Source organism: Salarias fasciatus (assembly GCF_902148845.1).
Source record: "Salarias fasciatus chromosome 23 unlocalized genomic scaffold, fSalaFa1.1 super_scaffold_20, whole genome shotgun sequence".
Taxonomy (NCBI): Eukaryota; Metazoa; Chordata; class Actinopteri; order Blenniiformes; family Blenniidae; genus Salarias; species Salarias fasciatus.
The window spans coordinates 8,670,626-8,684,553 of record NW_021941230.1 but is presented as its reverse complement, the minus strand read 5'-3'; the positions used below and the strand labels follow the sequence as shown (position 1 = coordinate 8,684,553).

Here is a 13,928-nt window from a genome sequence, read left to right as displayed (position 1 = left end):
GAGCAATAAATGGGCGGGGGACAGGTTTGGTGCATGAGCCTGCTGCACTTTCTTGTTCAATGACAGAGTAAAAAAGAAAGATTGCGAAACGCTGTGGATGCGGGAGAAATGTTGCAATGTATTTTGTGATTCAAAGCAGAAAACTCAAATGTTTTTTTCCTCTGTCGACTTGATTAATTTCCGCAGAAAGTAAACAAATACTGCTGTGGGGCCGTAGGTACAAACAAGTCGAGCAGGTCTGGGCCCTTGTTGGAGACAAGTGGCTACTGTCACATGTTTGGACGGGGCCGGGAGCAGAGGGAGACGGGACAAAGCCCGCTTTTGTTGCTGCAGTGCGGACTAAAGATAGGTGACACCAGAACCTGGACTCATGTGCTGAACACGGTGGCGAGGGAGGCAGATTCGGCACTACGAGCCAAATCCAAGAAAAGTTACTTTAATAATCACTCAAAGGGGCGGAAAAGCGACGCCCGTGAATCTCTGGAAACAGTTTTTTTAAACTAAAACATCTTTGTTTGATAAATGACAAGTGGTGTCTGTGTCTTCACACCCGTTTAAAATCTGTTCAGTCTCACACACACTCACACACACTCACACTGACTCAACACGAGCAGGTATGCAGTCACACCTGCCTGCCCGCATAACATCTTGGGCTTCCTGAGCAGTCCAGAGGCGAGTTAATGCAAATCCCCCTTTGAAAATTTAAAAAAAAAAAAAAAAAAAAAAGGATAGAGGTTCGATAGTTGTCCGAGCTGCCGCACACTTCGCACTTTGTGATTGGTACAAGTAGCTGGGGATGTGCAAGAGACGTCCGTCCACCAGGTGGCGCCGTTGGTGACATTCAGTGTGTTTTCTCTGATCAGATCAGAACCATGAAACAACCAAGCTTAAGGGAAGCTCTTGTTTAAAAAAAAAAACCACAGGTGGAATACAGCATTCTCGAATAGTAAAGTGTATAAAATCGCGCCCCTGTTAGCCCCGAACACTCAACCTGCTCAGTTTTGCTCCAAGATGTCCTGAGAGCTTTTTTTTTTTTTTTTAATGTTTTTTTCCTCCCTGTTGCAGCCGCCTGCTAGTTTTCACAGTGTGCGACGAGCGGAGTCTGAAGCCCGAGCCGACGCATCGTGTGAAATACCTGTCCGACTGCACTGGAGAGGATGCTCGGCGGCGGTGGCGCTTTCAGTGAAATAGTCCCGCTTTAATGCTACATAATCACGGGGGATTGAAGACAGTACTGGACACCTGGCAACGGGCTTTTTCTGGGTTTTAAAAGTTGGTCTGACAAGAGGTGAAGAGTCGCATGCGACTCTAAGGAAGGAATGGTCGTTCACCGAGTTTCCATCGTCTACATACTGTGGACTGGAATGAAATGACAGCGGATACACTAAGATTCTACCAACATGCTGATAGTTTTCAAGGTCAGAAGGATGTAATATGAGTTGTGATCATGGATCTTTGTTTTTTTTTTACACCGACAGATCAGTGTGAATACTCAGGCTAGATGATTGACGTACATCTCCCCACCAAAAAAAGTTTGCTGATACTTTTGGTTCAGGATACTTCGATTTAGTCCTTCTTTTCCGTTCCAGCTTTTGCAGTGTCACTCGGGGAATGATTTAAAGTTTGGGGATGGGGATCCGGACAGTGATATTTAGGTTCAGGGTTTGATGTCTGAGAAGCTGGTGTAGGTTTCACTGCAGCTGGAGGAAGTGCTGATGTTCCCAGAGACACTGCCATCTGCAGGACAAACACACAAACAGCAATCGGGTTGGACGTGGGACTTCATTAGTTTCTGGCTAGTGTTTGACAGACACGACATCTGAAATAAATAATAAAGTCAAACTTTTGTGGCCTTAAATGAGTATTTTGATGCCTTATTTTGCGTATTTTGCAGTCTTTACTTTTTTATCCATGCAGGCTTACACAAGCATACAAAGGCTATGCTGCCTGTTCACTATAAAGAAATAAAATACTATCCTTTTTTTCTTTTTTAGACTAAAATACAAATGCGAGAGAATAAGCTTTACATCAAAAAAAAAAAAAAGTTCACAGATACCCCTCATTTATTTTTGCTGTGTCAGTTTGTCTTCTGGAATTATTTTGCTAAACGCTGTGCGTTACCACATGTCTTTGAACGCCTCACACTGTAATGTCCCAGCTGCCTTGAACGCCTCTTCAGTGAACAGCGCAGCCGCCGGTAAAAGATCGTTTCTGACAAATATTGGCTTCAAAATGATAAACTTTTACATCAAAACCAACTCTGCTGGTCATATCTGCCTTAAATAGCTGCAACACCCTGCAGGAGCGTCAACTATCTCCTCGTCTTTAATTTTCAAATTAGGTTCATTGTGCTGCTACGGTAGCGCCAGAGGGTCAAATTTAAGTGTCAGATATTGACAGTATAAAAGACCGTCAATGCTTTCTGTGCATCTTTCAGTTTCTACTCTGCAAAATTTCATGCGCAAAAATTCCACCATACCATGAGAAATTAATATTTTGTCTCCTTAAATTGTAAAAGTAAGTATTTTGTGGCCTCCGGTTATTTCAAGTGCCATGTCTGGAGCTACGAACCCTGAAAAAAAAAAGTGTAATTCACCTGAACTGCTGAGCGACTGGGAGGATTTGGACTCTGAGATGAGACTGAGGAGATTTGCAGCGGCCACCCAGCCCTCCTTCCCACTGCGAAGGTTCTTCACAAACCTGCAAAACATTAAAACGAGTCTTATAATGACCAACATGAAGTGAAGCAATGCAGTTTCTCAAAAGGTTGTGGTGGAATTTACATATTAAAGGTTGAGCATTGAGCTAAAATTGCTACAAGATGGTTAAAATTTACTGCAGTCTGATTGGATAAATTCATTTTTAGAATGATTTTTACTCCGTTATCCCCCGCAACTGTCTTACCGCTCCTCATGTGGTTTTAAACCATACTGTATTACACTGGAAAGACTTTTATTTGGAAAAAGTTCTGCTCCATCATGTATTTATAGGAAAAGAAAAACATGCAGTGAATATAAGTTGTTTAATAATCCTAAAACTTTTGCTATTTTTTCCAGGAATAGCGATCTTACCACTGTCCATCCTCTCCTTCTCGGATGAGCTGGACCACGTCCCCGCTCTTGACGGACAGCTCCTGAGGTCCCGCCTTCTCACAGTCCGCTACCACCGTGTACTTTCCCGGAGCCTTCAGGGTCAAAGGTCCACAACATCAGCGAGATTCCACATGGCATCACTGGTATTTGGATTGCTACTTTTTAATGTGCAGCATAGCAGAGAATCATAAATCTCAACGTGTGTCCATGTGCAGGCTCACCAGTTTCTTCCCCACGTCCTCCTCAGTGTCGGAGTTCATGGGGTCCTCGCCACTGGAATAGCCGTCGTTCTCTTCCGAGGCGTCCACTGAGAGAGAAGCCTTATTCCAGCCTGCAGAGAAAGAGTGGTAAAGGTGGGATGAATCAGAGAGGGGTGGGTTTTATTGGTCGTAAAAAGGTAAATAAACATGGAGTGGAGGAGGAATAGGTGTGAAATTGTGAAATGACCCAGGAGGAGAACAGAGCTCTATATGTTATTCAGGCAAAACACACAAATCAATGTATTTTCACACAGTCCCAGAGAAGATCAGTGCTGACAGCCGATAGATCCCAGTAAAGAAAATAATAAAAAAAATAGTAATAGAAAATCCCTGACTTCTGATCAAGGATTTAAATTTCCTGAATTTTAATCTCTCACCGCAGGTGCTCGGACCCCTTTGCAGTGACTTTTTTTTGTCATGCATTTCAAACCACCTCACCTGGAAACGTCATTTTTTCACCGATACTTTTTTGATACCAGACATTTCAAACAAAAGCATCATTTACTGACTAGTGCCTTAGTTGTAGCAACAGCATGTGTTTTTGTGGTTACATTAAAAAAAAAAAAAAACAATCCATGGTATCAAAAAAGGTATCAAGTACAGACTTGTAGAATTGAGTTTTTAAGAATTTGGTGACACAGCAACCCTTTTCCCAATAGCAGAAGAGTACATGATGGTTGATTTGAGGCAGAGTGTCGTCCAACGCCCTCAAATTGAGACCTGGTCAGGCTCAATCTGAGGCGAAACGTCGAGCCCAAAGCAAACCGCCGACTCCACTCCGCCTCTGTGGAAATCAATCACGACCACCGCAAACAGCAGCAAGCACCCACTGTGGCCGACGCTCAGAGCGGCTCTGTACCTCGCCGCTTGTTCTGTAACAGGCTAGAGGCACTCATCCATCTGACCCTGCTCAGGGTGATGTGGAGGCCCGGCTCTACAACGGGAGACAAACAGCCAGCAAGTCCGTGAGACGTTTGGCCACTTGGAGAGAGACTGCCGGCAGATCTGACTGTTAAAGATGCTTCTTTTTCTGGCGTGGAGATACAAGCTGCAGTGTAAATTCCTCACTCTATAAACATGGAAAGTGTGTAAACACAGGTTGAACACAATGGATGGATGGATGGTCATACGGACGACGGGCTCTTCAGGCAAACGGCACAAGAATATACCTTTGAACCCAAACGGCGTGGGGTCGCTCTTGACTAGGTGGCGCTTAGCGTTGTGCTCGGGGCTCAGGGCCGAGCCTGGGCACGGGCACGGGAAGAGGCGGAGAAAGGGAAGGAGTAGAGGAGAGAAAAAAAAATGAAAGGGAAGAGGCGAAAAGCATAGAGATTGTAAAAAAAAAATAAACTTAAATCTTGTCTAACTTCTTTTCAATGCTGTACATTAAAATATTTGCTATACACAAGCAGGAGTTGTAATGTTACTTTTTTTTCCCCACCAGGTGGCAGGCTATCCCACCGCTTTATTATTCTCAAACTCGGATCACAAAGGGAAAAAGTGGCTGATGAGGCTTCTGATGCTCCGAGCATCGTCATGACCGAACATAAACTACTTCTACGACTACTCGTGCTCTCTGAAGTTACCTTTGGGACTCTTGAGATTGCTGAAGCCCTGCAAAGTAAAGCGCTTTTTAGCCACTGAGGATCTGTCAGTCGTCGGACTGGTCACTGGCTCATCTGAAGGCGATGGTTCGAGCGCAGAAGAAGAGCGAAAAAAGAGTTTGTATGGAAAGAGGAGGAGGAGGAGAAGAACCGTGGAGATGAAGGTGACGAAGAGAAGAAACGTCAGGATTAAGAGACGATCTGTACAGCCGCCGTCTGCCCGGGACTTAAAGACGCCGCCTGGTTTTCAACCAGTCACCTTTGTGTTTTGGAGACGAGGAGGAGGTGGCGTCGGCGGCCGGAGCGGGCTCGGCCTTCTTCTCCTCTTGCTTCTTCTGGTTCTTCTGACCGCCGCTCCGGAAGGGGCTGGAAAAACGCCAGAGGAGGAGGAGGATGTAACGCTGAAGGAATGCTTTCAAGGCTTTCAACTCACACGGCACCAACCTGAGGGAGATGGAGGCGTTGCTGGACGGACTTGGGGACATGGAGTCGGAGCTCTTCTGCTGGCTGGCATCTGAAAACACGACCGTTGTTTTAGAGCGAGAAACGAAGAGACCGAGGAAAGTTATAGAGCGGTTTCCACCATTTCAAAGTTACCTCGACAGGCTTTCAGCTGCTCGGTCAAAACCTTCCGGATCTCATTCACCCATGACGTTTTGATCTCAGCTGTTGGCGCCTAAACAAAACAAATCGCAACAATCATTCTTCCGTTTTTCCTCTTTTTTTTTTTACTCGTCGGCGATGCAGGATAGGCGGTTATACCTGCACGATGAAAACCTCGTCTCTGGAGTTACACCAAATCTCAAACTTCTTGTTGTCTCCTTTCGCGTTCTCTGTGATTCCCACTGCGCTCATCTAGAAAAATAAATAAATAAAAGGAAACCTCAAATACAACTGCCGGACCTGTAAATCCACCTTGAAGTGAGATGAAGCGGGCCTACGCTGAGGGAGTGCTTGAAGCTGTACGACGGAGCTTTCTCGTAGCCCTCGCCATTCTCCTCCCGCCTCTTGCAGAACAGCAGGGCCTTCTCGTGCAGGAACAGGTGCCTCTGCATCGGCTTGAACCTGGCCAGGTCTTTGACCTTGGCGTGACCTTTCTTGTGCTCCGTCCACACGCTGAAGGAGCCCTGCATCAGGAGGCGACCCAGATCCGACAGGTTCCCCTGAAAGACACCTCAAGTTGACATCATCTCCGTTTTGTGCTTTGAGGTCGTAATTGTGCGTTTAAAGAAAAACGTCGACTCGATTTCTTTTTCCCGACCTCGTATCCCGTGATGGCGATGAGGTGCATGGAGTCATTAACAGCTTTCAAGATCCCCAGGATGGAGGAAAGAGCTTCCTGAAGGTCGTCGCAGCCGTTGCAGCCCTTACTGTACTTCAACAACTCCTGCAAACAACAAAAAACAGAGGCTGGTTCGCCTTTTTTTTTTTTAATGAATAGAGAAAAACGGCGCATGAGCGGCGCTCACCTTTAGCAGCAGCTGGTACTTGGTGATTCTCTGGACAGGTTTCAGGAGGTAGGAGTCCAAACCAAGTTTATGTTCCAGCTTCTTCTGGCACTCCTGGTTTACAAAACAGAAATGTTCTGCGGTGTCTTTTTTATTATTATTATTGTTAATCAGCCGTCCTGCAGGAGAAGTGAGAAGCGGCAAACCTGGAAAAAGGCACAGTCTGAGCACTGTCTCCACAAGCTCTCAGAGCGAGGTTTATTCTGGCAGTAGGCCTCGTAGATCTGCAGGTCCTTCATCTGCTCAGAAAGCACAGCTGTCGTCAGCGCTCCGACACGAGTTCATCGGGATTTCCATTAGGTTCGATGGGTGAGTGCAGGGAGTGTGAGGGTTACCCGTTCTAAGAAGCAGCGGCCCACGAGTTCGGGGCAATCCGTGTACGCTTCCAGTTCTTTCAAAAACGTCCTGGAGACAAACACCGCAAACGTTCAATCCGTGTTCAATATACACCTGGAAAGACATATCTAGAAACTCCATCCACCAGTATGAAGGAACGGCAGACAGAAACATGCGAACCTTTTGTGAAACTGGTAGATTTCCCACATGTTGCCGAACAGGACGTCCCTCTTGCTGTGCAGGCTGCTGGGGAGGAGGTGAGCCATGGCTGGGTTCTCCATCTCCGCCGCATAACCCTGGAATTTCGCGTTACGCAGGAATGTTTACCCAGAACCATTTGAACGTGGCGATTGCTTCAGTTGACTGGACTAAAAAAACAATCGGTCACCTCCAGCACACACAGCAGCTCCTCCACATAAACCCGTTCCGTCTCCAGCAGCTCGTTCATCACATGACTGGACGTACAAACACAGTGTTAGCATTTTGCTGTCATTATTTTCAGTGTTTTTGATGTAGATGTTGCCTTTTTCGTTCCCCTTACCGCCGAAGCACTGCCAGGTTTTCTTCTTCCTCTGAGAGAGAGGCGTGCCTTGTGCCGCCGTTATGTACAGGAGATTCCACCTGGACACATTGGATTTACTCTTTAACGCCACCAACAAACAAACGGGAGATAAAATCCAGTTTTTACTGTCCATCATTTAACGGCATTTACCTTTTTGCAGATGACGCTATCTGCCGAGTATCTCCTCTCCTTCCTCTCCTGGTCTGGAGAGAAAACAGACGAAACAGCGTCGTTGAAAAGCAGTTCCGATTTCATATCGTTTTAATTTATCTTCCTTTCGTGATTGACCTAAGAGTCCCGAACTCACTGGGAGAGGACTGTGGAGACTTCACTTCAGGTCTCGGGGCGACCGGCTGCACCGGTCTCGTCTGCTTGGCGGCGAGTTTCTTCAGGCTCACGCGTCTCTTCTCAAACATCTCCTGGACGGAGCTCTGCTTCTGGAAAACCGTCTCCACCTGTTCCTGAAAGATGATCAGAAAACAGAAAGATGTCACCCGGCTGCAGGAGTGGACAGAAAAACAAGTTTTCCATGGTTTTTGTTTTTTTTTTCCCCCTTACCCTGAGCGGCGTGTTGAGCACCGCCTCGTACTGGCAGCAGATGGCGCCGCGGTCGGAGAGGATGTGCACCGCCGCCGTGTCCAGGTACCGCTCCAGCTCCTGCAGCGCCGCTTCGGCGCCGTCCTGGGACTGGCAGCGGTCCACCGGCTGGTTCGCCAGCAGGAAGATGCCGTCCTCGCACCAACGTCTGGCCTGAAGGGAAAGCGTTTGTCACGTCTGACGTGGATCCAGAGAGACATATGACGACGACGACGCCCGGCTCCACGCCCACCTTCTCCAAAGCGTGGTGGAGCTCCAGAGCCCGGAGGAGGAGGCTCTTCTTGGTCCTCAGACTGGAGCTGATCTCCTCGCACACCCCCCGGAGCTCGCTGCACTTGGGCCTGATGGAGTCCTCGGCGTAGTGGGAGTTCTCTATCAGCCTGTCTCCTTCGCTGGCCAGGGACAGCGCCAGATCCAGCACATCCTTTTCAGGCAGAGAAATTCAGAATTTATCCACATGCAGCACCGTCGCTGGAACACAATAAAACCGCTTTTCTGTCAGCCGAAAGCGTGAACACGCGCCCGCGTCCCTTACACAGGCCTTGTCCTCGTGGCCGCCCAGCTCTCGGAGGATGTGCTCGGCGTGGGCGGGGCTCACGCTGACCTCCGAGAAGCCCGAGAGCCGCTCCGCCGTCACGTCCAGCTGACCACACACCTGGGGGGGGGACGCAAACGTTTGCGTTCAGAAACGGGGGAATCGGCAACGTCAACGCGCCGCAGCTCAACACCAACTCACTTCACGGAAGTGCTGCTCGAAGTGGCGCAGCTGCAGACACTGCTCCAGCTTGGTGCGGTGACGCTCCCAGAAGTCATCAAACGCCGTTTCCGTTTCGTCCAGCTGCCCCAGGAGTCTGAGGAGGGAAGTAAAGAGTGACGATGGCAGTCAGAGATGACCGAGTCGCCCATCTGTTAGCTTCCGTCTGTCCCTTTCCTCTACCTTTGTACGGTCGCGAGGTTTTCCAGTTCGTCATGAGTCATGCTGTACTCGGGGTCGGTCTGCAGCGGCTCGTTGATGCAGTCCAGCAAGCGTCCTCCTTGAGACAGCGCCACCTGCAGGTCCTCCTGGGAAGTGAAACGTTGTGATGAAACGATCTGCTGCGGCTGCGCCGAGTCAAAAAATGAAGCAAAGAAAGGCCGCAAAAACCTTCATTTTGTCCTTTTTCAGAGAGTGCGTGTGCAGCAGGCTGGTGGTGGCCTCGGCGTCGTTGGGCAGTTCCGTCTCCGCCAGCTCGGTGCCGAAGGCCTGCAGGGTCTGAGCCGTGGTCTTAACCATGAGCGCAAACGCCTCGATGGCCTGCGGACCGAATTAAAGCCTGCTTAAAACTAATACGAGCAGAAAATTTTATGAGAATGTCTGAAAAATGTTTCCCTGCGTGCGTGCATGCGTGCGTGCGTGCGTGCGTGCGTGCGTGCGTGCGTGCGTGCGTGCATACAGTGCGGTGGGAGATCCAGCTGTCATGGCAGTATTCTCGCGTTCCTCCCAAGTCTGTGGTCAGTTGTCCCGGATCGATATATGCATGGAGCTCTGTGACCGAGCTCAGCATCACCACCTGGTACACAAACACACACACACGAACACACACACACAGCAGATTACAAGAATTTTAAAGGCATTTCAGACCCTGCAGGGCTTCCAGCAGAGGCGGAACGCTCCGCAGTGAACCGACCTTCATTTTGAACTCATCCTTGTTGAACTTGAACAAGAAGTCTGACAGAGTCCGCTGGAAGAAAGTCGAGGGACGCAGCACCAAAACCAAGTTTAAGTTCCCGGGAAATGAACCCTGGCAAGAGAGATGGAGGAACTCAGATCTAAGAAAAAACACACTCACACACATCCATTTCTTTCCCCAAAGATAGGAAATCTTATTTTCTTTCACGTGATTTCTAAAAAAAAAATGATAAAACATCAACATCCGTAACCACCTGGTTCAATCTCACATCAACAACAAAGAGGTTTTCTCGGGATTTTAATACTTTAAAATTCTCCTTGGCTCCAACAGTAGCTCCCCCAATGCAACTTCTGGCTCAAAAGCCGCGGCTGCAGTGTAACTTTATGAGTCCTGTGGCTTTGGGAGAAGCCATAGATTTTGTCTGGCCTCCTTTTAACCGCTGACAAACGGCGGAATTGCCTCTGCGCCCGACGCCGAACCCAGGAGGCCACTCGGCTTAAAGGCTGTATCGGTTATGGCTTCCTCTACATCCCTGAGTGAATTGCTCCATCCTGTTAGGCATCGTAAATCAATGTGTGGTGACACACACACACACACACAAACCAGCTGAAAGAAGACCTGAGGCAAGCGCACACACACACACACACACATATGCCATGCTTCTGACAATTTTAGTGTTCACATAAATATCATAGAACGACAAAACATGGGTGTGTGTTTAATATGCGGATCTATTTCTATATTTCTTTTATCTCCTTAATATCAAACTTCTAATGTAGTTTTTGGATTTTTTTTTTTTTTTTTTTTTTAACTGAGCTGCAATCAATCAACAGACCAAAAATCACATTGTTTAAAAACGACCTTATGTAATATTGAAGTGTGTAATCTGCCCACGCACAGGCATGCTTTGATTGTTTTGGGGTTTTAGACTCTGGGAAAAAAAAAAAAAAAAAATACACCACACGGCTTCAATGTTGTCTGCAACTCAGCCTGCACTCACTCACACACACACACACACACACACACACACACCATCCTGAAACGCTGCATTGTGTTGCCATAGAAACCACATTCCTTCCAAAACGCAGGGAGAGAGAAATGCAGAGAAGAGAGCGAGGGGAAGTGAATGACGGAAGTTCAGACGGCGGCAGAGAGAGACGATCCGGGTGGGGAGAGTCGGCGCGCGAGACGAATTAATGGACGGCTCGGGCTCTTCCACTCATTTATTTTTGGCTCGCATACCGAGGAACGGCAGCCAGGTCGGAAAAATTCGGCCCTCGTTTCTGCCCGATTTCTTTTCCGACATGCACCCGAGCCGTCGGCACACGTCTAAATAAAAATAACCACTGTAAGCCATACGTCTGTAATTGAAAGCCATTAAATTCAATCAAACCGCGAGAGGTCCTGGTTTTAATTTGCAGCCCCGCATTAAAATAACAATGTACCCGCATCTCCCACGTTAATGCAGACACGTCCCCAGACACACACGCTCCTGCATTAAAGCCGTGCATGCACTCACACAAATGTGCACACACACACTCCTCAAAGATAAAAAGCTCCCCGTGAATAAATGATGAGGATTAGAATAGAATTTTCTGTTGACCGGGGTGATTTAGATTCTCTCAGTGATGAACCAGAGAGGAAGGACGGGTGGAGATGGGGGGGGGGAACCGATCCCCTCCTGTCCTCTAATGACATCCACATTGCTCTCGTGGGAGTTGGATCGCCACCATATTAATCCCCCCACCCTCCCCCGCCCCCTCCAAAATCACCAACATCCCCCTTTATAAACGCAGCTTTTTCCTTTTGGACGTGAATAAAGTGGCCCAGTCGCGACAAAGGGATGCAGCTCGCGCCGTGACGGAGCGCGCCGACCGGCCCTCCAAGCGCCTTTTTTCGAAGTCGACGTCAAAATAATTCGGAGCAACAAATTCGAGGCCTGTTGTGCGCAAACCAGTTGAAAAGACTCCTCTTCGTTCGCGTCTTCGCCCTGCAGCAAATGTCCCTGCGTGTGCTTGAGTGGCTGCATATTTATTATTATTATTACCCCGGATCACACCGGCGAGTGGAATATTTGTCCGTTTCATCTGATGATTTACAGCATTTTGCTCGCGTGACGCGAGAAATGGCTTTATGAGATCTGCGCGTGACTCTTCGTGATAGCAGCCTGCTCCATTCGCGTCGCCGTCTTTCCGCTAATCTCCAGCTTTACATGACAATACCGTCCACTCGTCTTTATTATATGTACTTTCTCCGTCCCCCCCCCCCCCCCCCCCAGCAGCAGAAGTAGCAAATGGCAGCACGTGACCTTGACTGGCCTTGATGGGGAGAAAAAAAACGTCTCGAGGGAAGACGGGACGGCGTTCACTCCCTCAGTAAAGACCGAGCGCCATTGGGCCGTCGGACAAAGCAAAAGAAGAAGGACATCCGCCACCGGGGGGGCTGGAGTGAGGAGGAGGAGTGGGGGGGACACGGCAGACACTCCTCTCGCCACCTGGCCGCCATGCCTTCAGGTTAGCTTCCATTGTGGGCTCAACGCAATTAACGCCCCTCGATGCCCTGCTCCGCCCGTACATTAAACATGAGGAGGACGGGGGAGAGGAGGCACTCGGAGGGCCTTTGTGGGAGAACTCAGCGTCCTGGCTGCAGCTGGTCGGGATGTGGTCCACCGTACAGTCGCAGCTTCAGACAGACGCAGCATCAGGAGGTTAAGGCCATCAGATGCAAAACTACAGGGACGCACAAGAGTCAATTAAAGATAAAAAAAAAAAAAACGCAACAATAAATAAGCCTGATAAGCCTGAATGAGGTGGAAGAAGAGGGGAGATCCTGCTGTGAAGCTTCAGCTGATAAAACTCAACCTGGACTCAAAATCATGACGATTTTATACAGTTTGACTGAATGAAGGGGAAAAAAAGACAGAAAATAACAGCAAAAACTCACTGACGCTGGGTTTATTGTTGAAGGAGCATTGGTATTGATTTGTTTATTCCAAGTGTTTTGTTATTTATGAGAAAACTGGCCATGAAAATGGAGGCTTTGTTTGGTCTGAAATCGGCCAGACAGGTAAAACAAACTGCTTTTTTTTATTCAAATGACATGAACGTTTTCTCAACACTAGTTTTTTGGGAGGGATATTGCAGTTGCTCGTTCACTTCCTGTTTCTCTAATTTAACAGCAGCAGCTTATTGTTTTGCTGCCATCGCACAGTCCATCACGGCGCCGGCGGACTGGATTAACGGGCCAATCATTAGCGGCGATGGGGCGTCCGAGGCGCGCAGGCGTTTTCCGTGTTACAGGTTAAAGTGACTCGGTGGAATTCAGCCGCCAAAAAGCAAGGGGCTTCCTAACGACGCGCGGGCGCGCCGGGGATGGTTCCGTCGAGAAACCACGGAAAAACCAATTAGGCTTGATGATAATCAGCGTCTCATTAGCATATTTTTGCATAGATTTGCATACACGGGGCACGTTGAACGGTGTCGGACGGGACGGTGACAGCAGATGTTCACAGTGCGGGGGAGCTGAGCTTGTTGATAAGGATCCCAAACGAAATATACCGGGTTCAGTGGGAGCTGTTGAACTTTTCAGTGGATTTCTTTCTGGAGTTTTACGCCCATCGTTGGATTTTAACATAAGCAACATAAGACCGACGACGTTTCCCCTCTTCCTGTTGTTCATGCCGTCTTTACAGCCTTCTGCGTCCCTCTTCAACTTAACCTCCTTGCAAACAGACGGTTCAGCGTCCGACATCTTGAAGTAGGCCAGTGGGCTAATGGAGCAGAAACGCCGAAAACTTTCACAGACAGAGAAACCACAGCCGGCACGATGCGAACTTTCCATTTCCGTGCCGATGGGAGAATCGCACACACAGGGACACGCAGACTATGGTGTTCACACGTGGTGAAGTGGGAGGCCCCGCCGCCCACTCCAGCATAATTCGCTATTTTATCTCCCCTCCCACCTCATTTCAGCATCCAGGAAGACAAAAAAAGAGACGCTTGATAATTCCCAGCCAAGTACCTTTCAACAGGAAAACGCACAAAAAACACCCAAACAGCCATTATCCTAAATGGCGGCAAACCACAATTACACCCTCAGACAGCTGACACCAGCAGCTACACCCTCAAATCCATGTTCACACACGCATTAAACACACACACACACACACTTTCCATGACTTACTGCGATGCGGAGCAGGGTGGCCCTGACGGCAGCCCATCGGTCCAGCCGTCTGTCGATGACCAGGATGAAACCCTCTCCTGATGCCGCCACACTGCGGGGGGGGGGGGGGGGGGGGGG

General features: G+C 48.6%; 1 protein-coding gene across 1 annotated transcript in view; it reads right to left on the bottom strand.

Annotated features, from left to right (window-relative positions):
- Positions 1-1,024: 1,024 nt before the first annotated feature.
- mcf2la (mcf.2 cell line derived transforming sequence-like a) overlaps positions 1,025-13,928 on the bottom strand; it is a 21,771-nt gene continuing 8,867 nt past the window's right edge. The window contains exons 2-30 of the mRNA XM_030085757.1: positions 13,812-13,909; positions 9,627-9,740; positions 9,393-9,509; positions 9,104-9,253; positions 8,897-9,021; positions 8,696-8,810; positions 8,495-8,614; positions 8,192-8,383; positions 7,921-8,112; positions 7,670-7,823; positions 7,513-7,565; positions 7,342-7,421; positions 7,189-7,255; positions 6,981-7,096; positions 6,800-6,869; positions 6,611-6,703; positions 6,426-6,518; positions 6,218-6,343; positions 5,898-6,119; positions 5,719-5,811; positions 5,554-5,632; positions 5,401-5,470; positions 5,216-5,322; positions 4,939-5,031; positions 4,522-4,596; positions 3,314-3,423; positions 3,072-3,184; positions 2,597-2,700; positions 1,025-1,737 (exon numbers count right to left, since the gene is read on the bottom strand). Of these exons, the coding sequence (XP_029941617.1) occupies positions 1,658-1,737; positions 2,597-2,700; positions 3,072-3,184; positions 3,314-3,423; positions 4,522-4,596; positions 4,939-5,031; positions 5,216-5,322; positions 5,401-5,470; positions 5,554-5,632; positions 5,719-5,811; positions 5,898-6,119; positions 6,218-6,343; positions 6,426-6,518; positions 6,611-6,703; positions 6,800-6,869; positions 6,981-7,096; positions 7,189-7,255; positions 7,342-7,421; positions 7,513-7,565; positions 7,670-7,823; positions 7,921-8,112; positions 8,192-8,383; positions 8,495-8,614; positions 8,696-8,810; positions 8,897-9,021; positions 9,104-9,253; positions 9,393-9,509; positions 9,627-9,740; positions 13,812-13,909 (3,221 nt within the window). The 3' untranslated portion in view covers positions 1,025-1,657. The remainder of the gene's footprint in view (positions 1,738-2,596; positions 2,701-3,071; positions 3,185-3,313; positions 3,424-4,521; positions 4,597-4,938; positions 5,032-5,215; positions 5,323-5,400; positions 5,471-5,553; positions 5,633-5,718; positions 5,812-5,897; positions 6,120-6,217; positions 6,344-6,425; positions 6,519-6,610; positions 6,704-6,799; positions 6,870-6,980; positions 7,097-7,188; positions 7,256-7,341; positions 7,422-7,512; positions 7,566-7,669; positions 7,824-7,920; positions 8,113-8,191; positions 8,384-8,494; positions 8,615-8,695; positions 8,811-8,896; positions 9,022-9,103; positions 9,254-9,392; positions 9,510-9,626; positions 9,741-13,811; positions 13,910-13,928) is intronic.